Source organism: Pantherophis guttatus, chromosome 1 (assembly GCF_059756535.1).
Source record: "Pantherophis guttatus breed Tessera chromosome 1, ASM5975653v1, whole genome shotgun sequence".
In the NCBI taxonomy this organism is placed as follows: Eukaryota; Metazoa; Chordata; class Lepidosauria; order Squamata; family Colubridae; genus Pantherophis; species Pantherophis guttatus.
In genome coordinates this window covers 322,499,806-322,521,983 of record NC_142063.1, presented here as the reverse complement: position 1 = coordinate 322,521,983, position 22,178 = coordinate 322,499,806, and the positions used below count along the sequence as shown (strand labels likewise).

Below are 22,178 nucleotides of genomic sequence, written 5' to 3'. Positions count from 1 at the left end.
TCCTGATTTCCCTAGAGCTTGACAATTATTAAGTACATGAATACCAACATTCGTTTAGTTCAATATAATGTTTATTAAATGAACATGAATTCAGATTTCATCTTAAGATCATTTATTCTTTTGTGTGTGCGTGTGTGTGTATGAGGTACTCCACAAAGGTTAAGTTTAGATTTCAGCTCCCAAGGAATTGTACATTCCTGGTATTGAAAAATCATCTTGAATTCCAAAATGCCTTGGCAATTATTTCTCCATTGTCAATGCCCAGCCCTTTTGTCAGTTCTGGAAATGACTGCTTCCCAAGCTAATATGAATCAACAGTGACTGCCAACATCCAGCTAGCATAAAAAAAGCTGTTCCTGACATAAAAGACACAGCAGAAAAATTCCTGAGGAAGCAGATAGGATCCTTGTGACTGTGAGCTTGGCCGCCTGGACCCATATTCCTGGGTGATCAAGGCCACCTGGGAAGTGCCATATGGTTGTGCCAGCCCTCCATTCCATTGCAGGTTGGGTCCAAATGGTGGTTAAGGCCTCTTTGCAGGAGGGTGTGGTACCACCTGCCTCTTGAGAAGGAAGCCTTGGTGAGCCCCCTTCTCAAGAGGCCATCCTTAGATGCAACAGTGTTTTTGGTCCAGGCTCCAACTAGACAGAACAGTCCAACTTCTCTTTTTAGGGAAGATTATGAGAGAGTGGTTGGCACACAGTTACAAAGGGCCCTGGATGAAGCAGTTACCGATCCTTCTCAGGCTGGGGCACAGCGCTGAAAAGGCATTGGTTGCACTTGTAACCTCTGGAGAGTGGGATGGGAGCGGCGCAATCATTCTGGCCCTTCTGGACCTCTCAGCAGCTTAATACTATCAACTATTGTATCCTTTTGGTCCAACTTTGGGGGTTGGGAGTGGGAGGCACTGTGCTTCAGTGGTTCTTTTCCTTCCTCCTCCCCACTCCATGTTCCAGTTTGTATTGGGGGAGGAGAGATCAAGGCTTAGGCTCTAGAATGTGGGGTGTCTTGGGGCTCCAGTCTTTCATCTTCCTATTTAACATACATGAAACTTCTAGGGGAGGTTATCTGATGCCGTGAGGTGTGGTTATACCTCTCCACCCCTAGCTAGGCAAAGGATGCTGTTCAGGGGTGGGTTCTACTTACCTTTACTACCAGTTTGCAATGAGGCCACATGCGCGCTCTTCTGCGCATGCACAGAAGCATTCTGATGACGACGGGGTTGGTGGGCGGAGCCTCCTGCTGGTTTTACTACCAGTTCTATAGAACCGGTGCAAACCGGGGGCAACCCACCACTGATGCTGTTGCAATGTAGGCCCTGTACCTGGAGACTGTAAGGGTCTAGATGGGGAGACACTAGCTTTGATTCAACCATGACAAGACAGAGTGGCTCTGGGTTTTTGACCCCCTAGGGCCGTGATGGCGAACCTATGGCACATGTGCCACAGGTGGCACGTGGAGCCATATTGGTGGGCACGCGAGCTCAGCTCTGGCACACATGCATGCACCGGCCAGCTGATTTTCGGGCCTTCTGGGCCCACTGGAAGTCGGCAAACAGGCCATTTCCGGCCTCCGGAGGGCCTCTGGGGAGGGTGGGGAAGGCCATTTTCACCCTCCCCAGGCTCCTAGAAAGGCTCTGGAGCCTGGGGAGGGTGAAAAACGGGCCTACCGGGCCCACCATGCCATCACATGCCAAAAGAGAGGGAAGCGCGAGGGGGATCACGCACACATGCGCGGGGGCAGGGCGTATAGAATTATGGGTGTGGGCACGCACACACGCAACCCCCCCGTGCTCCCCCCGCTTTTGCACGTGATGGCAAAAAGGTTAGCCATCACTGCCCTAGGGCCTAGGCCCAGGTGATATTTAACTTCTGACTCTGGATGGGATGGCGCTCCCTTGGACTGAGCTGGTGTGCAATTTGGGGATCCTCCTAGACTCACAGTTCCTGCTTGAGGAGCAGGTGGCAGCCATGACCAGGGGAGCCTTTGTACAGATTTGACTTACATGCCACCTGTGTCTCATCCTGGACCAGGAAGCTTTGCTTGTGGTCTCTCAAGCCTTCATCAGTTTCCATTGGGATTATTACAATGCATTCCACATGTGGCTGCCTTTGAAGACTACGCAGCAGTTAGAATTGATCCAGAATGCAGCAGGGAGTGCAGTGGTGCTCCAAGGTTTACTCACATTATACTCCTTTTCCTTGATCTATAGATTCTATATACGCTATAGATTCATTCTATTTTCTGTGGCTCTTCCCAATAGTTGGGTATATAAACATGACAGAAAAGGCTTTATGTAGATTGAATACTACAGTCATTTATTTTCCTTACTTTTCCCCCCCTCTTCAGGTCCTTTTCGAGGAACAAGGAAAATCAATATTCATTTATTTATTATTTATTTATTAGATTCATATTGCTGCCTATTTGCCCATGGCGACTCATATATGACAACAACATGTTGTTGAAGAATATTCTTCACTAGAGGTTCCTACATTTTATTCTGTTACGGAGGTTGGGACAGCAAACACAGGCACACAGAGCCCATTACTACATGCATACAAATCCAAATATCTTTATAATAGTAGCAGTTGTCCTGCTTTAGTATCTAGTTAAATTGGCATGAAAGGCCTAGCATGAATTGTGTAATACTGGCTGAACTCTCATTGGTTGATTTGCAGTTGTCTCTTAGATACCAAAATCCAGATAGAATATTTTAAAATGCTAGAATGGCATTATCTACAGCAGGGGCGGGTTTCAAAACCCATCGCTACCGGTTTGCTCGTGGGCACATGTGCGCAATGCTTCTGCGCATGTACAGAAGCGTCTAGGCGGGTGGGCGGAGCCTCCCGCTGCCGCTACCGGTTCGCCCGATCCGGGGCGAACCTGTAGCAACCCACCACTGCTCTACAGTATTTCTAAATCTATATCCATTGGTGAAAAAGGTTCTAAGCCTTTCATATATTGTAGGGACTTCTAAATAGAAGGGCCCAGCTGTATGGATTCCTTAGAAACCAGTGCCAAATTGGAACAGCAAAGCTAACTCAAATTCTGGTTCAAGATTGCTTAGGAATACTGCAGATACAGTCAGCTGACTGTAGATACTATTTAAGCTGACAATACTGAATCGCAGATGGACAGATAGCATTGTTTGGATTGAGCACATTGGATTGAGCACATTGGAAGACATTTCAGTTCACAGAAGACCACACAGCTAGTTGAGGCTTAAAAAAGAAACCCAGAGAAATGACTTCTGTTCTGTGATAACAAGCTAGTTTCATGTTCAGTGGCTGTAGAGGTGATCATAAGGACTACAAATAATATTTGGAAACGAATATCAGAAGTCTGCAGGGTTTGTCAAGAACAGATGTATCTCTCTTCATGGGGGCATTTGGGTGGGTTTATTGAAATAATACCCTCATCAGGCCAGCCTGCTTCTGCCTGAATGAGAGTTGTGGCATCTCAATTGTCAAATGGCTTTCCCAATGCTTTTCCCTGTGATTATTTGGAATCACAGCTAACCAAACTAGATGTGCTCATACGAGTATCAGGGCTTGCTCATCTGTGCAGACTGCCGATCTCAATTGCTGTGCCTCAAATCCGAAGTATCATGCTTGCTCTGTGAACAAAAAACTGAGATGCAAGGATAACAAGAAGAGGATGAACTGATTTATAACCTATTCAAGATCCCATAGAGTCGGAACAAGAAATGGAAAGGAAATTCCCTACTGAGTTCCAAAGTTTGCTCTCCACGTTGGACTCAGAACATCAGAAACTTGATTTCATTCTGCACCAGCAGTTATAAGAAAAAGAAGCATATAGCCTTCCCTGAAATGGTAAAGAAAACAAGGGGTAAACTAGCATTTCCCAACCTTAGCAACTTTAAGATATATGGACACCATCTCCCAGCATGACTGACTGGGGAATTCTGGGAGTTGAAGTTCACATATCTTAAAGTTGCTAAGGTTGGGAACACTAGTTTAGGAGATTCAAACTATGGGGCAAAAGATGCTGATTACATGGGTTGGAAAAATTGAATTTATAAGAACAGGGCAGCACTGAAGTATCTTCCAAGTGGATGATTCAGCCAAGCTAGGTTTGAATAGATGGCATAGGGCCTCTAGAGTTTTTTAACAAGGTTATATGAAGCGGCTTTTAGTTGCCTGATATGTACCCTTCCAGATACAGATAAACTGCATAAATGTTTCTGTAGGATTCCCTCATCTAAAAGGCATGTGCAGTGACTCCTGGTGTCCATAGTGTAGAAGTATTTGCATTTGATACTTCCCAGCCAGCAAATTTTATTTTTTTATTTATTAGATTTTTATCCTGCCTTTGTTAATTTATAACATATTTCAAAAACTCCACTTTTGAAGCTCACTCAGCCACAGCCATTGCGTAAGTGCATCTGCTCAATAAAGTAGGTTTAATTAAAATATCCAGGGATTAACATTAACAAGATTTCTTTTTTAGGGAGTAGGCAATCTGGCATGGCAGCAAGACTTCTGTACCCTCCCTGAGAAAAAGATAAAAAGCATTAGCAACTCTGTTTATTTTATATCCTTTACCAAGGATTTGGTCCCTGGCTCTTATCAAAGAATTGCAAAATGTAAGGGTGAGAAAGGAACCTGGAGTCCATATTTCCTGCCTAATCAGGAGATTGGACTAGAAGATCTCCAAGGTCCCGCCCGACCCTGTCCCGTCCTGTTCCTGTTCTGTTCCTGTTCTGTTCTGTTCTGTTCTGTTCTATTCTATTCTATTCTATTCTACTCTACTCTACTCTACTCTACTCTACTCTACTCTACTCTACTCTACTCTACTCTACTCTACTCTACTCTACTCTACTCTACTCATATAGTATAAATCAATATAAATCACTAGTGAGGAAATAGGGTGAATACTTCTAGGGAATGAAAACCTACCATCCCTCAAAATAAATTGTTCCACTATCAAATAAAGGTAGTCCTAGACTTACAACCACAATTTTAGTCTAAAATTTCCATTGCTGAGCAAGACAGTTGTGAAGTAAGTTTTGCCCCATTTTATGACCTTTCCTGCCGCAGTTGTTAAGCGAAGCATTTGTTCATTAAGCAAGTCTGTCTTCCCCCCTTGACTTTGCTTGTCAGAAGCTGGTTGGAAAGGTTAGAGATGGTAGTCACATGACCCTGGGACAGTGCAACTGTCATAAATACATGCCAGTTGCCAAATGTCTGAATTTTGACCACGAGGATGCTGCAACAGTTGTAAGTGTACGAAAACCCGTCGTAAGTCCCTTTTTCTCAGTGCCATTGTAACTTTGAATAGTCACTAAACAAATCATTGTAAGTCGAGGACCCCTTGTAGTTCACATCATAAACTGCTGTTCAGCCAAGTTTGATTTCCTCTAGAACGTTTGTGCCAATGGAGTTGGCTGGTTTTGTACCAAGCAACCTACAAAGCCCAGTCATGGGAGTAAATCTGAAAAGCAAGTCCTCCTGCAGAAGGGGATAAATAAGGCTTAATGAGGTTTGCTTATTCTCTTTCTTTCCCTGCAAATCTGCTGAGTAGGACAGATGGTGTTAATATGCTTACGTTGCCTACAAGAGATTCAGCTGCACCTCCCTCCCCATCCCCCCAGGGGATGGAGGGGGAAGGGAAGAAGATTGAGATTCATTCTTTCCCTTCAGATCTTGTTTCACAATGACAGATATACCAATCCCAAAGCAGAATGTGAACCATTGATTCACTCCAGGGCAGGTTGAGACATCACCCAGCATTATGGTTTGGATATACAGTATATACCCATATATAGAAACTTAATCTATGGTCTGAGTTTGGGTGTCTCCAAGGCATAACTACTTATGGTTTAGTGTGTTTTGCAAATAAGATCCACATAGATATGAACCATTCTTGGCGTGAAACAGGAAGCAGGATCAATCAAATCATAAATTGCCTTGAAGTTAAAGCAAACACGGATGGGTGTATGCATGTCAGGTTGCGCATGAGTGAAAAGAGGGTGCTTCAGATTAGATTCTTAAGGCAAAGAGGAGGGAATTTTCCCAGATGGCTCCTGCAGACACCTGAACATGAACATGCCTGTTTGATTGTGTGGCTGCAAGTCAGGAAAGACAAGGACTCTCCTGCCTGGATTTGAAATCAGAAAAGGAGGAGACTGGGGAAGGGGAGGGTAAGGAGCTGAGAAAAATCTCCAGGTATGTTTGGAGATTAGCACAAAGGCGAGGAACAACTCTACCACTGAGGCAGGCTGAAGCTGAGGGACAAAAACTCTTGAGTGTCTTAAAGCCCATTCTAGATCTTCCCAGTGGACAAGATTTAATACCTGGCATGGGTCCACGACATTGGTGATCCTAGGAATATTTAATTCCACTTCGGCAACATTGGTAAGTGCATATCTCTCTTTGAACATGCAGGCATTTATGCTCCTTATCAACTCTGAACTACAGGGAGGGCTTGAAATTGTGTTCTCACCATTCGTCCACAGTCTGGAAGGGAATTTGTAGCTGTCATGTTTAAGCTGTTTGCTTTCTGCCGGGAAACTTAATTTTGGAAATAGGGTCAGCAGTGCAATTTGCTGTATATTGGGTGTTGATGCATGGAGGGCCTTGAAGGGATCCAGGCATCAATCTGGAGTGGCAAGTACTTCCGGTACAGACGGATTCTCATAAATATTTATCCCAAATCCTCCACAATAACTTTGGGCATGGTTGTTTCATCTCATGAGGGTTGACATTCTCTAAGTGGGATGTTTTAGCAGTAGAAGATCTCACAATGTAATACTTTATTGCTAAAGAGTAAATGAGCATGGCTAGCTATCAAATCAAAAGAGAACAAAACTAAAACAAAACAAAACAAGCAGTGACATTTCAGAAGTGCAATATTTAGCCAGAGTTTACTTCTTTCTCTGGACTTCACTTTGTTATTTCCTTTGGAAGAAGGTCATCAAAGGCTTGCGGTGCTTAATCATGTGTTTGTTAGGAATATACAAGTTGAACTTGAAAGGAGGCAGAAGAATTCGGGGAGTTGAAATCCACACATCTTAAAATGGCCAAGTTTCAAAAACATTGTTCTATTTTATTCACTAAGCTAGTTGGGGATGTTGGAGCTTGTGGCCCATTTATCAGAAAGGACTAGATTGGGGGAATAGGCTACCCCATCTTTTCTTTCATATGTTTGTGTGTGTGTGTGTGTGTGTAGGAGGGAGGGAGGGAGGGAGGAGGACTTTGTAAAGAACGTCTGACAGATGGTTTTCTGTGGAGTCGTTTTGCTTCCATCTCTCTAAATCTCACACTTTGAATGCAATTTAGCAGCCATTCAGTCCAGGCTGTGTGCAAGCAAGTAACCACAGATTCTCATGATTATATCAGTCACTATGCCTTCAGTGCACATTTCTTATAGGGTAGGTTGTTTGAAAGAATGCTTAGGTAAGCTTTTGCAAGATTAGGCAAGATGTTCAAGAAAGGTGAATGTTATATAAAAAGGTGCCATTTGGAAGGTGAGGATTCAGTTTCGTTTGAGCCCAGTGGCCAGACTTTTCATTGTGAAGCCTTTTCCCCTAGGCTACGCAATGTCTTCCTAGTCAAAAAAATCTCAGAAGTTAGTGCATGTTTATCAAAATTGCTAAGATTTCTCCAAGTACCAGACAGAAATCAAGTGTGAATTATGTTATTTATTTATTTATTTATTTATTTATTTATATATTTCAATTTATTGTCTGCCCAAGTCCAGTGAACTCTGGGCAGTGTACAAAACTAGGAGAAACATAAAAACAACTAAAAATGTTGAATTTCACAGACAGCCCAAACTAAAAGTATATAATGAAGAGCAAAAACAAATATGTCCAGGTCCAATGCTCCATGGCATTGGACCTGGATACCTTCGAGACCGTCTTCTGCCACCAGTAGCCTCCCACCAGCCAGTTCGCTCCCACAGAGAGGGTGCCATCGGCCAAATTGTGTCGGCTGGCGACACCCAGGGGGAGGGCCTTCTCTGTGGGAGCCCCTGCCCTTTGGAATGAACTGCCCCCAGAAATTCGTAAAATCTCTGATCTCTGTGTATTTCGCTGTGCCCTCAAAACCATGTTGTTCCGCCAGGCTGGGCTATCAATGTAAAGATTTTAATTGGTTTTAAATGGGATTTTAAATTCGGGGTTTTATAAATTGGGCCTATTATTTAATAATTTTAATTATTTTTAAATATTGTCTGTCTTTGTGTTTTTAATTAGGCTGTACACCGCCCTGAGTCCATCGGGAGAAGGGCGGTATAGAAATAAAATTAGTAAATAAATAAATAAATAAAAAATGGTATCTTAAACAAACCATAAACATCAATCGTAGGCCTGAGATCAAAGCCAGGTTTTCAAAGCTTTCCAGAAGCTTAGGAGTGCAGGTACCATTTTTATCTCTGGAGAGGATGCTGTCCCACAGGTTAGGGGCCATAACAGGTAAGGTGTGCTTCCTTGGTCCCATGAGAAGATAATGTTTAATATAGGGAAACTTCCACTCTATTGAAAGATACTGGGTGGGCAGAAACTATTGGAAATAAGCAGCCTCCCACATATCCAGGCCCTATGCCATACCAAGCCTTATAGGTAAAAATCAGCATCTTAACTGGCTCTCAGAAGCTGACTGACAGCCAATGCAGCTTATGTAGTAGTTGTAACGCACACGCACACCAGAGGGTGCCTGTTACTGCCTGCATCCATTGCATTCCGAGCTTCTGGACTGCTTCATGTACAACACATTGCAATAATCCAGTTATGAGGTGACCAGGGCATGAGTGATTGTCTGAAGGGTCTCCTTATCGAGGAAAGGGTGCAACTAGTGCACAGAATGGACCTGTGCAAAAGCCCTCCAGGCAGGGCCTTCTGTTACCTGACATGACATGAGGTAAAACATGCAAAAGGGCAGGGAGAAACATAGGCCTTGCTGAACAAGAAGTAAAATAGGAAGAGGCTTTAACCCTGCAGAACCTGGCCCTAAACCTCTCCCATTTTAATGACAATATGTTATGTTGGACTGTTGATCTTGCTTTACAGAAGGGAGGGTTGGTTATGGGATTCCGGTTTTTGGAAAGAAGAGTGACTTTTGAGCACTGTTGATGAAAAGCCTTTATATTAACTCACCGGCTGGCAGCCTTTTGCACAATGAGCCAAACCCAATGTCAGGGTTCCAAGTAACACCCCCAACAAAAGAAAACTCCAAGGCTCGAGTTTCCTCAAAGTTCCAATTTATTAGAGATGTCATATTGGCACATCTGGGAAAACCCAAATCTGAAAGTTCCAGGTTTTCCCCACCCAAAGGAAAGTTCAAGTCCCTGCCCAGCATCCACATGACCATCACATGGTCCAATCAAAGCACCGTCCCAACTGGAGATGCCTCCCAGTTCCAGCTATCCAGGTGCAGGGCAAGATGTCCTTGACTTTCTGAGAAAGGAACATTATTATGACTACTGTATATATCACCCTGGCTCCATACAATTCCCCCCTCCCAGTTTCCCACAGTAGTAAATGTGGCAGGCCTGAAGATCCAACAAAAAAGATGGCTTCCAGGCCTGCATTTGTAATGTATATCAGAGGACTCCAGGATCCTTTCCTTAAAATTATTTTTCTGCTTTGTCAACAGTATATTGTCCACCTGCTTCGCGGCCTTGTGTGCTTGGCTCCTTCAGCTCATGATCCCGCCGAGAGCAACGCTAAGAGGGGATTGGGAGGCTTGAACAGCATGGAAGAATCACAAGCAGAGCCTGCAGGTTTAGAGAAGGTCAGCTGTCCCCTTCCTGGAGATTAACTAAGCACTTTGGACTCTGTTTCCTTTCCTTCCTCTGGCTCCAGCAGTCTGCAATAAATGTTTCATCCTTATGCAGAGTGTAGAGTGCAGATTCTGTAACTTTTAAGTTCTAGAGCAAAACAAAGGCAAACCATTTACATTGGATTTATTCTTGCCAAAATGCGCTTATCCATTAATCCAGTTCTAAGACCATCTTAAATTGTGTATAGTACAGTGCTGTACAAGTGCTTTTTCTCCCAAAAAATGCTTGTTAAGTATACAGGAGTGTGAACGTAGCACGTCTTGGAACAAACCAACCGCTCCTGGATGTTCTGAGGCACCATTTGGAGAATTAATCCAAAGTGCCGCAGAAATCCTTAATCAGAATAAGCGGTAATGGAAGTGCCCTCAGATCAATAATGGAAAAGAGGCCACTTCATGTCAGGCAAAAGTAAACCACCTGGCATTGTATTACAGGGCCTCTGATGGAAAAGGATCTTCTCCACCCTCTTTATCAATTGAATATCTCTGACTGAAAATGACACTTATTGAATCTGGTCCACTCTACACACAGAACAGACGCTGTGTTACTAAACCATGGATTCCTTCTAAGCTCTTCCATAATTTCTACTAGTTCAGTGTTTCTCAACCTTGGTAGCTTGAAGAGGGGTGGACTTCAAGCTATCAAGGTTGAGAAACACTGAACTAGTTAATAATGAATAATAATTTTTGTAACTCCATTCTCCATCAAGGGGCAGAAATAAAACCTGTGGAAATATTTCATTACATGCCCTTTATCTTTCCCACCATGCTGGCTGGAGAAATTCTAGGAGCTGAAGTCCACGCATCTTAAAGTTGCTGAGGTTGAGAACAAAACACTGCTCCGGAACGTAAAAGAACCAGGCATCTGGAACAGGCCATTTTTAGACTCTCACTTCCAAACTCATGCCCTATCTCCACTGACTGCTATTCTAGGGGAAATTGGGGAGTTGAAGTCCATACATCTTAAAGTTGCCAGGTTTGAAAAACTCTGAGCTAGATTGTGCTTCAGCATTTTCCATTGGCTTTCTAAATAGTGGATTCCATCACTCTTGCTGATAAAAGTAATTAACTGTTAAAACCAGTTTTTAATAGTATTTGACCAGAATCTGCTTTCCTGCATTGTAAATCCATTGATCTTTATAATCCATATCCTGATAAAATACAGAACCTGTTGTGGTGTTTTGGGCATTATCCAGGGATGAAATTCACTTACCTTCACTACTGGTTCATTACCGCACATGCGACACCTCTGTGCATGTGCAGGACCTTCCGTGCATACGCAGAGGGTCAAAAACAGGACATGATGACTTCCGGGCAGGTGGGCGGAGCCTTCCACCACTGGCACTACCAGTTTGCCCGAGCCATATAGAACCGGCTCAATTTCACCACTGGCATTATCCTTTTAGATCAGTGTGCAAGATTCTGGGAGTTGAAATCGACCCATCTTCAAGCTACCAAGGTTGAGAAACACTGAACTAGTTAATAATGAATAATAATTTTTGTAACTCCATTCTCCATCAAGGGGCAGAAATAAAACCTGTGGAAATATTACAACCGAATGGAACATGCTGGTGTTGGCCAGAGAGTTTAGACTTTACATTATATTGATTGTATTCTTTATTGTCCAGGTTTTGATTGATTATATACTACTGTGAAATCTGCTGAATCTAGAAGATTTCTTAACAATGGCTTGGTCACAAAGTTGTCCTTTTTTGAGCATAAAACTGGTGGAAAGCAATAGTGGTTGAACGCTAGGCAGCATTAAATAAGTTTAGATTGATTGCAAGCTTTGTTTTCCAACCGGTTATGGCATGAGAACAACCTTGATCAACCTGATAAGAGGACTTTGGTTTAAAGATAGCAAGAATTCCTTTGATCTCTCAGTAGCAGCTTTGATGCTATCAACTTTGGTAACTAGCCGAACTAGTTTAGGAGATTGGAGTCCAGAGCAATAAGGTTTTCCTCTCTTAACCTGAAGAATGCATTTTAGAAAGTAGCAGTAGGGATGGGAAATCTGAGCTTGGACTGCCATCTTCTCCCTGCTCCCTCTCTCTCTATTACCTCTAAGTGGTTGAGTACTCCAATTACTTGGTTCAAGATATGATTGTTCAACCTGTTCTGGATTGCTATTCTCCCCAAAGGAGAGTATTCAGTTTGAGCATGTTTGCTGAACCAACATTTTCAGACATCTTAATGACATCAGTCAGTTATTTATTTATGTATTTATTTATTTCTCATATTTTTAAGGCTGCCCTTGATTCTGGGTGGCATTAGCTAAAAGTTTTGGGCAAAAGTAATCTAGTCACAGTTACTATGTTCTGGTAACTTCCAAGACAGATTATTGATATCATTCTCCATAACTATCTGGAAGCTTCAGTTAGTGTACAATTTGGCAGGAAAAAATATTCCTGGGGTTCTTAGTTGATGATACTTCAGTTTAAAATATTTTTATACAACTAGTGCCAAATCAAAGCATTTTTTTTTTGCCTAACCTCTCATTTTTTAAAAAAAAAAAATTGATTTATATGCCGCCCTTCTCCGGAGACTCAGGGCAGCTTACAATGCGTTAAGCAATAGCCTTCATACTTTTGTAAATTTATACAAAATCAGTTTATTGCCCCCATAATCTGGGTCCTCATTTTACCTACCTTAGAAAGGATGGAAGGCTGAGTCAACCTTGAGCCTGGTGAGATTTGAACTTGCAGTAATTGCAGGCAGCAGATGTAAGTGGATCTTAATTAGTCTGCTGAGCCACCAGAGCTCCTCTTATTAGATTAATTTAACTCTTACACTGTGTTCCTTCAACGTACTTAATCAAATTAGCTAAACTTAGTAGGACAAGTCTTAAGTAACTTTTTTCAAGGCCATTGCAACTTTGAACTCTTGTTTTCAATGAATGGTCATACCTGCATAGAGTCTATCTTCCCTTAAGCATTTAGAACAGGAGTGTCAAACTGGCGGCCTATGGGCCAGATGCATCACATGCAGGCCATGCCCAACCCAGCTCTGCCAAGGGGAAAACATCACGATATGTCACGTGACAGCAACATGACACAGCGTGTTTGACACCCATGCCATTGAATAACATCTTGCTACTTACTATTCCAGTAATAATAATAATAATGTTATACCTGTCTTCTGGTGGTCTATATAACTTGACATTAGGATGTATAGTAGACCCCTTCTTTGGAGGAACATTGTGGTTCCAGTGTCGAATATTGCCTGCTTATTGTGAGGGAGGGTGTGGTGCAATTCATTACTTTTTCTGTATTTGCTTTTGTTCTTAAGCATATATTGCCCTGAGAACCTTCCACTGAAGTCCAATTTGCAAGTGTACTGAATAAATAGAAAAAAATATCCTGTTGGTTTTAACCAATGTGGCTTTATTCATGTACTTCTGTTATTGGCACAGAATTAAGAAAGGATTGAAAGATTCAAAAAGCAAAACTTCCTTTCATTACAAGCAGTCCTCATCTTAGGACAATTTGAGCCAGAATTTCTGTTGCTGAGCAAATCAGGTGTTCAGTGAGTCACTCTCAATTTTATGACCTTTTTTTTTTTGCCATGGCTGCTAAGTGGATCGTTGCTGTTGTTAAGAGGAACACATATCAAATTTGGATTTCCTTGCTGATTTTGCTTGTCAGAATCCGGTTGAGGTTGCAAACAGACTTCAGATGACCCAGGACTGCAACTGCCATAAATAAATGTTGGTTATCTAGTGTCTGGCTTTTGATTGCATGACCGTGAGGATGCTGCGACGGTCCTAAGTGCAAGGACCAGTTGTAAGTCACTATTTTCAGTGCCATTATAATTTTGAGTGGTTGTGAAAGGAATGGTTGTAAGTCGAGCACTCAGTGTATTCTATTGAGAGGTGATGTGGTGCGCTAAAGGTAAAAGACATCAATATTAAAAGATCTGCTTGGCTCCTTACAGGGTTCAAAGGAGGAGGAAGCAAGGCGGCCGGTGGCACAGTGGACAGCAGCCGAAGTGTGTGTCTGGCTAAGAGGAAAAACCTTGGGAACTCCAGGCAGCCCGCTGCTGGAGGCAGCCAATAGCCATGCCATTTCTGGCAAGGCTCTCTTGCGCCTCTCCGAGGAAACCCTGGAGCGCATGGGCATAGCGTCAAAGAGCCTGCGGGAGGAGCTATTGCAGGAGATTCTCCTCCTGCGCATTCAGCAAGAAATGGAAGATTTGCTGGATATTTCAGATGGTGAGTGATGGGTATCTGCTTAAAGCTACCTACAGAACATGCTGTAATGGCACTGGGTGGAATCAGAATTTGGGGAGAAAAGGAAGTGGAAGGCAGGATATGATTGTAATCTCTCTATAGAGCAAGGGTGCCAAACTCGATTTCATTGAGGGCTGCAACAGCATTGTGTTTGACCTCAGGGGGCTGAATGGGCATGGCCAGGGTGGGCATGGCCAGCTCAACATCCTGCAGCCCTCTGCCAGCGAAAATGGAGCTCGGGAGGGCTGTGCGCAACCTTCACGAGCTCCGTTTTTGCTGGCAGAGGCACCGCGGACTGGTCCTTTGCTGTTTCCAGGGGGGCCCCGTGGGCCAGATCTAAGCACCCCGTGGGCCAGATCCGGCCCGCAGGTCTTGAGTTTGACACCCCTGCTATAGAGCATGCATAACACACCTGCCCATTCTTCTTGCATGGGTGCTTCATTCTTAAATGTCTGTGTCAGGAACACAATCAACAACTCCAAGAATACACTAACATTTTTGGCAGTCTCAACTGTTCTGCGAAGTTGCTCATCTTGCCACCTAGCACAATACAGGTAGTTCTAGACTTACAGCAGTTCATTTAGTGACTGTTCAAAGTTACAACAGCACTGTAAAAAGTGACTTATGACCGTTTTTCAGTTACCTTTGCAGCATCCCCATGATCATGTGATCAAAATTCAGATGCTTGGCAACTGGTTCGTACTTATGACCGTTGCAGCGTCCTTGGGTCACGTGATCAACTTTTGCAACCTTCTGACAAGCAAAGTCAATGGGGAAGCCAGATTCATTTAACAACCAGATTACTAATTTATCAACTATAGTGGTTCACTTAACAACTGTGGTAAGAAATGTCATAAAATGGGGCAAAACTCATTTAACAAATTCTCACTTGACACCAGAAATTTTGGGCTCAGTTGTGGTCATAAGCTGAGGACTACCTGTATCGTCTATATTAACTGGCAGCAGGTTCCCAGCTAAAGTCTTTCCCTGCTCTACCTGGAAAGATTAAAGATAAAATCGGGGACTTTCTTCCTGCAAAACAGAAATTCTACAACTGAATTACATCTTTATCGTCATCTTGAAAACACTAAATAATCTACCAAGAGTAGCCATGGAATTGGAGCAATGTGTTTTGCAGTGAGGATGAGGCCCATGCAGTCAACATTTTTTTCATGCTGTTGATCAGCAACTTTTTCATCAGCTGACAAAACAAAACTTGCCATTACTTAATTCAACTACTGCACAGATGCTCTATTGTGTTAATATGTTGTATGAGCCAGGCCATCACATGGTTTGGACTTTGGAGGCAAAAGAGGCGTTTTGTTAACTAAAACTTAGGTTTAATTACGTTGCATGAGCCTATGTTAAGAGTCAAACCAAGGATAACCCAATTCCCATTTCAGCATCTTGGCTGTGTCAGGTTTCAATGTCGTCTCAAATAAAATAAATTGCATTTCCAAACAGATAGTCTTTGAAGAAATCTTTCATTTTATTAAGCACGACAACTGTCCCAGATCGTGGCGTAGCCAACTCTGACTTCCTGACCCCAACCTTCCCTTTCCGTTCCCCAATTCTCTGCGTCTCATTGGCCTTCTTCCAAATCACTCTCCCCATATCTACTACTTAAGCTCCCAGAAATGTCCCCCCTCCCATCTCATCTCCTAGGAGATATTATCTTCAGGGAAAATAAGTAGGTGAGAAGTCAAGCGTCCTCTTGCCAGCTGCCCCCTCTTCTCATGTCAGCACTAGAGTAAATGCAGGTTGAAGTGCTGACACTTTATTACATCAACATATGCAACAGCATGTGTTCAGATATACCAGAGGTGTCAAACTCAATTTCATTGAGGGCCGCATCAGGGTTGTTTGACCTTCGGGCGCCTGAGTGGCCAGTTCAATGTCACTCATGTCAGGGGTGTCTGTGGTGGCCCGAGTGCTCTGCCAGCAAAAATGGGCTCCTGAGCTCCGTTTTCACTGTGATGGCCTCCTGCAACCCTCTGCCAGCGAAAACGGAGCGTGGGGTCCTCCCAAGCTCCTTTTTCGCTGGCAGAGGCACCACGGCAGGTCTTTCACTGTTTTCAGGGCAGCCCCATGGGCCAGATCTAAGCACCCTGCAGGCCAGATCCGGCCCACGGGCCTTGAGTTTAACACCCCTGAGATATACGGTTATAAGATCGTTTTCAGTTGTTGCCACTGTCTGACATTGGTGTCCTTAATTGTTCCTTTCTGCTACTCCTTCTCTCACACAGAATAACCCAGGAGATCTAACAGGTTAACATCACAACTGTCTGGAAAGCAGCCATCTTGAAGCATCCTCTAGAATTGGTTATTGGTGTCAGCTGTGCCTCCAGTTGGATTGTGGGTCATTGGAGAACGAAAATCAGGCCACTTGAGACTGGGACTCAATTCTTCACGTCCAGTGCAAGTTCTTTTGCAGAAAAGTCTGGACTTGGAAAAGGAGGCATTTCTGTTGTTATTACCCCAAATGAAAAGACCTGCTGAGAGCTATTGAAAATGCACTTCCATACTGGGCTATTCTGCAGCAATGAATTGGGGAATTAAATCCTTGGAGAGCATTCAAGGTTTCCAGGTTATCTTAAGAACAAACCTATTCACGTCATCTAATATCAGAGACAGACAACCTAGATATTTTGAGCAACTCCCTAATACCTTGATTGTTCCATGTCTAGGCCTGATGGAAACTGAAAATCCAAAACATCTGCAAAGAATCGGTTGGGCTTCCCATTTATTAAACCGCGGTAATACTCTGGATTCAGGCAACCATAGCATTTGTACTTTGTGTCATATTTAATCCTTGTCTCTTTTTAGACAAGTATTTATATTATTGCCAGGATAGGCATTGTTTTTCTCTGCTCCAAATAAATTGGACAACCATCTTTTTGGGATGGTATAAAGAACTCCTGCCTTAAATAGAGGGTTGGACTAGAAAATCTCCAAGGTCTTTTCAGTTACATGATTCTATGATTCTGTGAAATTCCTTTCTGTTCCTTGCCTCTTGAAAGCCAAATCCCTCTCTTCCACCTCTTCCTGGCAACCTTTGAAAAGAACCTGTAGCTTCCCAATTAGGAGAAAAAAAATATTGTATCAGCATTTTTTGAACTTCCACACATTTTAATACTTTTGCTATTTGTTATATTGACAGCAGTGATGATATTCAGCCGGTTCTATCCGGATTGGGCGAACTGGTAGTGGCGGTTGCGGGAAGCTCCGCCCACCCGCCTGGACATATATCACGTTCTGTTTTTGACGCTCTGCGCATGTGCAGAAGGCCCTGCGTATGTGCGGAGGTGGCGCATGCAAGCGAAGTGCGTGCGCACGCTTCACATTTGCGAACCGGTAGTGAAAGTAAGTGAATACCACCCCTGATTGACAGGTGCTATTTTATTTCTAGAATACTCCGATAACAAATATTGATTGGCAGATAGATTTTTGTTTTTAAGACCGTTTTGCAAATAAAATCATTTTATGCCAACACAAAAGAGATAGCATTGAGAATCGTACTTCTTAGATCTGTATGTTACATCCGTCCTGGCCCAGGAAGACTCTGTTATGACACCCTTGTGTTTAGCACTTGTTTTTAACAGACGCAACTCAGGATTTGATAAATGACAGCTCTCCAATACTTTCATTTCCGGAATGAAACAAGCACCCAAGAGATGAGATATTAAAAAGCTTGGAAAATTTATTGAAGTTTTATGTCATAATAGGCTTTTGAAGTTTTTAAATACAATAAATATTTATCAGTAATAATAGCATTCAATGGATCAGAATTCAAATCCATTGCCAGACTGTCAACCTCCCACAATACAGATAAGACAGATATGAATCTTGATGAAGGGTGACAGACTGTGGAGCAGCCCACAATGACATTATATAGTTTCTTATTGAAAGTATTTTTTTCCCACTAACATCAATAGTAATCTGTACAGTCAGTTTTGCTTTGACACAGCTTGAACTGCCCAGAATCTGCTTCAAAGAATACAAGCCAGAAGTTCACTTGCCCAAGAAGGGTAGGAAACTGTTCCTGGCAGTCAGCACCTATGAAGACCAAGGCACACACCCTCTTCCCCAAAAGAGACCCAGTTATTATTTTCCCCTTCTGGAGAAAAAAGCAGGAGAAAGTAAAGCTATCTCTTCCAAGTTCTACCCCTCTCCCCAAGTATGGTATCTTACAAAGAACTAATGATTTCATACTTTACTTGACTTGGCCAATGGCTTTCTGAAAACACCAAGGTCACAGAGTTAATCAAAAAGCAAGGAAAATTAATTGGTCCAATATTTATGTTTATTCTTGCTTCCAGACAGAACCTACTCTGAAAAGGGCACTTATCTTGCCTGTATTCCAGAGTCAACTTAAATGTGGAGAATGGATCCCTATCTATTCTCTCTCTCTCTCTCTCTCTTTTAAACTGAGAAACAAGTTCAATGGGTATTGATTGGGGAGATCTGGAATACCATTCAGTATTAAGCTTTACATTTTAGGATTACATTTCAAGCAAAAATGGCACTGGGAGGGGTGGGATGGGGGGGACACTCTGGCCTTATTCTTCAATGAATCTATGGGTAGATGCCAGTCTTCATGAAATATTTTTATCCAACATACTCTTTCCTGAAATCATGGAGAACAGTCAACAATCAATGTACGATTTAAACCCCTGAATGATTTACTACTGTAAGTCAAAATGAACATAGCCCCAATGCATAATTTTTACTGAACTTACAACCACAAGTCATCTGGGTTTTAGCTAGTTAGCATTCTACAGGTTTTCTTGCTGTTCATACCTAGTTCTGGACTGTTGTATTCTAATATATGAGGGCTATACAAATGGTTTCTGGGCCCAGCCCTTACAATATCTGCTTCTCTATGCAACCCACTTTTTGGATTCAGCTTTGCTAGCTGAATCTGGCTAGACTGTGGAGGGACTGGAAAAAAGCTAAGTGGCATCAGACCCCTAGAGTTGCTTTGCCCAGGAATCATCCTCTGTATCCCTGTATCCTTTGGCCTTCAAGGGCCAAAGCACAGATACTAAGACAATAGTCAATCAAGACAGAACAAAGACCTGTTTTCGGAACGTAAAATGGAATAGTTATTTGAAAAAAGGATGCAAGGGAATGGCACGCTACTGAAGAACTGGTTACAACTGCCCCCATCACATTCTATGCCATCTTCCACTCACTGAGGTAATCTAGAAAGCAAGATGAGGTTAGGTTCAAAAACTTGAAGCCAGTGGTTACACCCACCTCTTGAAGTGACAAAATGTCCACCACTTCAATACTCAGTACCTTTTATTTTCAGAACAGGAGAGATGAACCCAAACAGGGTGTTTTAAACCCCACCAATGGTGCATTTGACTCTCACCGAACTTGCAATCAGTTTTAAATCAATAATAAAATAAAGGAAAAAAATCCACAAACCTATTTTCCTGTTTAAAGGTGCTACTCCTTTAACTTGGACAACACTTAAAGAATGTTTTTTTTTAAGCTGACTTTTCCCTCAACTTGAGGAGAGTCATTTAAGGCACCAAATTCCTTATTGAGAAGCCCTGATAGATAGGAAAGAAGAATCACATTTTTTCCAGTGAAGACAGAAAGGCAAATCTGCCTCATATAACATGCCAGCAAACTCATGCAAAAGCAAATGTTAGCCGGAAGCTGCAGCGGCACTATTCTTGATCATCACAAGTGTAGATGTTCTCATATAATATGCATGCTTCTAAGCAGAATCTAATGGGATCATTTACTAGCTCACATTAAGCCTGCATACATATAAGGAACCCTGCTTCCCAAGAATATTGGCTTCTGTGGATAACCATCACTTTCTGTCTAAAGGATTCTTATGCCACAGTAGCCTGTGCAAAACTATACCATTGATCTGACAACTCTTTTGTTTCCAAGACAAACACTATTATCCCAAAGAAAGAGACTGAAGACCAAATGTTCCTACAATGATTCATTAATTAACCGTAAAGGCAGACCCTCCTCTGAACTGACCACCTTCTTAAAAATAGAAAATGGTTCCAAGAGATTATAACTACATGACCTGTTTCTTACTGTTACTTATGATTGACAACTGGTTTATTTTATTCTAACTATTGCAACATCAAATATTCAAGCAAGCTCAATTCTTCTTTAAATTTTACTCTGTGTGCAGTGCTTTGATAAGAATAAAAAGCCTCCCTACCCCCATTTCAAGTTTTGCTTCACAGCAATGGAATATTACGTAAACAAAACAAAAATCTGAATTGTTTGCCATCCATGCCTAGAGATTTCTTTTTCCTGCTAATAATGAGAAGCGGGGCTTTCCTCGTTCCTTGCCATACCAGACATAGCATTTGGGGTAAGTCTTGAGAATCAGAAAAAATAAAACTATTTACAAAAAAGAAGGGATAGGAATGAAGGCAAGAATTAGTTCTAGGATGTTACGCTGCATACATTTTGTTTTTTGACATAATGCTTCGTGTTTACAAAAGAAAAGATAAATAATAATTTCACAACTCAATATTTTCTACAGAATGGAATGCGTCATCCACAAGTGGAGCTCCTTATCAAACCATTCATAAAAGTTGCCTTTGCCATTAATTACATATGAAAAAAAAAATTCTGTGCTCACTTACTTCTGGGTGCAACCTTTCCAAGAAAAATGGGTTTAGGCTACACTCTTCATTTAAGCACACATACACATACAAACAAAAATCTTCCTCAAATAAAGTACAAACAGAAGAGAAAAATCAGTGCTGAGTCTTCACCATCACTCTATTGTTCAACTGATTCCCAACCAGATAATAAACAGAAGCAAACCATTTCTACAACCGAACATGGGGATCAAAACCATTTGCATTTCTTGTTTTCAATTAATTGTACCCAAGAAAAGCAGTGTCACTCGGAAAGAGTATGCACCACACCTAATAAACAATTCTGATGCAAGCCAACCTTAACCCATAAAATGGTAATGTTGTTTATCACAATCTCAACTTAATCCTATGATAAACATGAAGGAAGAATGTCTGTTACTCAGTCCTCCCCAATGCTTGAAATTACAGCATTTGCTGTGGCCCCACTCTCTCTTTGCAAGGCATGAGCCACAATTTGAAGGGAGGGGATTAAAAAAAAAAGGCATTTGGGAAAACGTAACTGACTAGTCATGGCTTAAGGAAGTTGTGACCTCCGAGCTCTTTAGAAGAATCAATTGTTTCTTTAAAAAAAAAAAAAAAAAAACCCCAATACCCTCTTGTATAACTGTATCTCTGATTTTAGGATGTGGAACAGTTTGCAATAATGTACTTCAGTTCCCAAGGGTAGTTTTCTGGGTCTCTCGTTCTCAGCATAGCCATGATGAGAGTTCTGTGGCAATCTTACAGTTCTAAAGCCACCGTCCATGCCTTTGTGCCTGATGATCTTTCTTTGAAGATTCCATGAGGTCCTCTCCTGATCATGTAGTTTTACTGTCTGCACATTTCTGGAAGGTGGCATGAAGCAGCAGGGAAGGAGACATGAACAACAACCCTCTCTGGTTTCTGGGTCCTACATGTTCTGTGCCCCCCGCAACCCATCCAAAGCAGGTTAAATCTAGTTCCATGGTGATGGTTGAAGTATATTTACACAGGCTACCAAATTTACAGTGCCTCTGAAGACCGCAGGCTGACGTTTTCTTCTGATGATACCTTTTCCAAGCCTAGTCAATCAGAACTGGGCTTTTGTAAAGAAAAGGTTTGGATGTTGAAGTGTTTACTAAGCTGCCTCACCTAAATGGAAAGAGAAGAGAGCAAATGAAGATAAACCTGAAAACAAGGCTGGGCATGCAGAAGCTTTCCCCCTCCCCCTCTGTGCATTCACATTCTTTGACTGGAGCATAACTTAGACTTAGAATAACGTTATTGTCACTTTGAATGTACAGTAATCGGCATACATTAAAATGAAATTTTGTTGCATTCAGCTCTCAAAGAATCACAACCTCCAATATACACTACATAAGCATAACAAAATAAACAAATAAATAAATACAAACAAAGTTATGCATATACCCACATATATTATATGATACAGAGAAACAACACAGCGTAGTTCGGATGTATACATGTACATGGCTTTTTGTCAGTCTAGCAATCCTCCAGGTAATCCATTTTCCATTG

General features: G+C 42.2%; 2 protein-coding genes across 2 annotated transcripts in view; one reads left to right on the top strand and one right to left on the bottom strand.

Annotated features, from left to right (window-relative positions):
• The first annotated feature begins 5,915 nt into the window (after positions 1 to 5,915).
• On the top strand, positions 5,916 to 17,528 carry LOC117667660 (sterile alpha motif domain-containing protein 12-like). Its single transcript, XM_034421200.3, has 4 exons — positions 5,916 to 6,377; positions 9,618 to 9,755; positions 13,737 to 14,013; positions 16,278 to 17,528. The coding sequence occupies exons 2-4, from the start codon at positions 9,717 to 9,719 to the stop codon at positions 16,280 to 16,282; spliced, it is 321 nt and encodes a 106-aa protein (XP_034277091.1). The 5' UTR covers positions 5,916 to 6,377; positions 9,618 to 9,716; the 3' UTR covers positions 16,283 to 17,528.
• A 178-nt stretch (positions 17,529 to 17,706) lies between these two features.
• SELENOI (selenoprotein I) overlaps positions 17,707 to 22,178 on the bottom strand; it is a 52,647-nt gene continuing 48,175 nt past the window's right edge. Inside the window, exon 10 of the mRNA XM_034421196.2 lies at positions 17,707 to 21,791. Coding sequence (XP_034277087.1) covers positions 21,663 to 21,791 — 129 coding nt within the window. The 3' untranslated portion in view covers positions 17,707 to 21,662. The remainder of the gene's footprint in view (positions 21,792 to 22,178) is intronic.

Excerpts from the sequence above, each read along its gene's own strand:
- LOC117667660 (XM_034421200.3), top strand. The coding sequence starts at position 9,717 with ATGGAAGAATCACAAGCAGAGCCTGCAGGTTTAGAGAAG. Across the intron at positions 9,756-13,736 it reads AGCCTGCAGGTTTAGAGAAG|GGTTCAAAGGAGGAGGAAGC; the intron begins GTCAGCTGTCCC and ends GGCTCCTTACAG.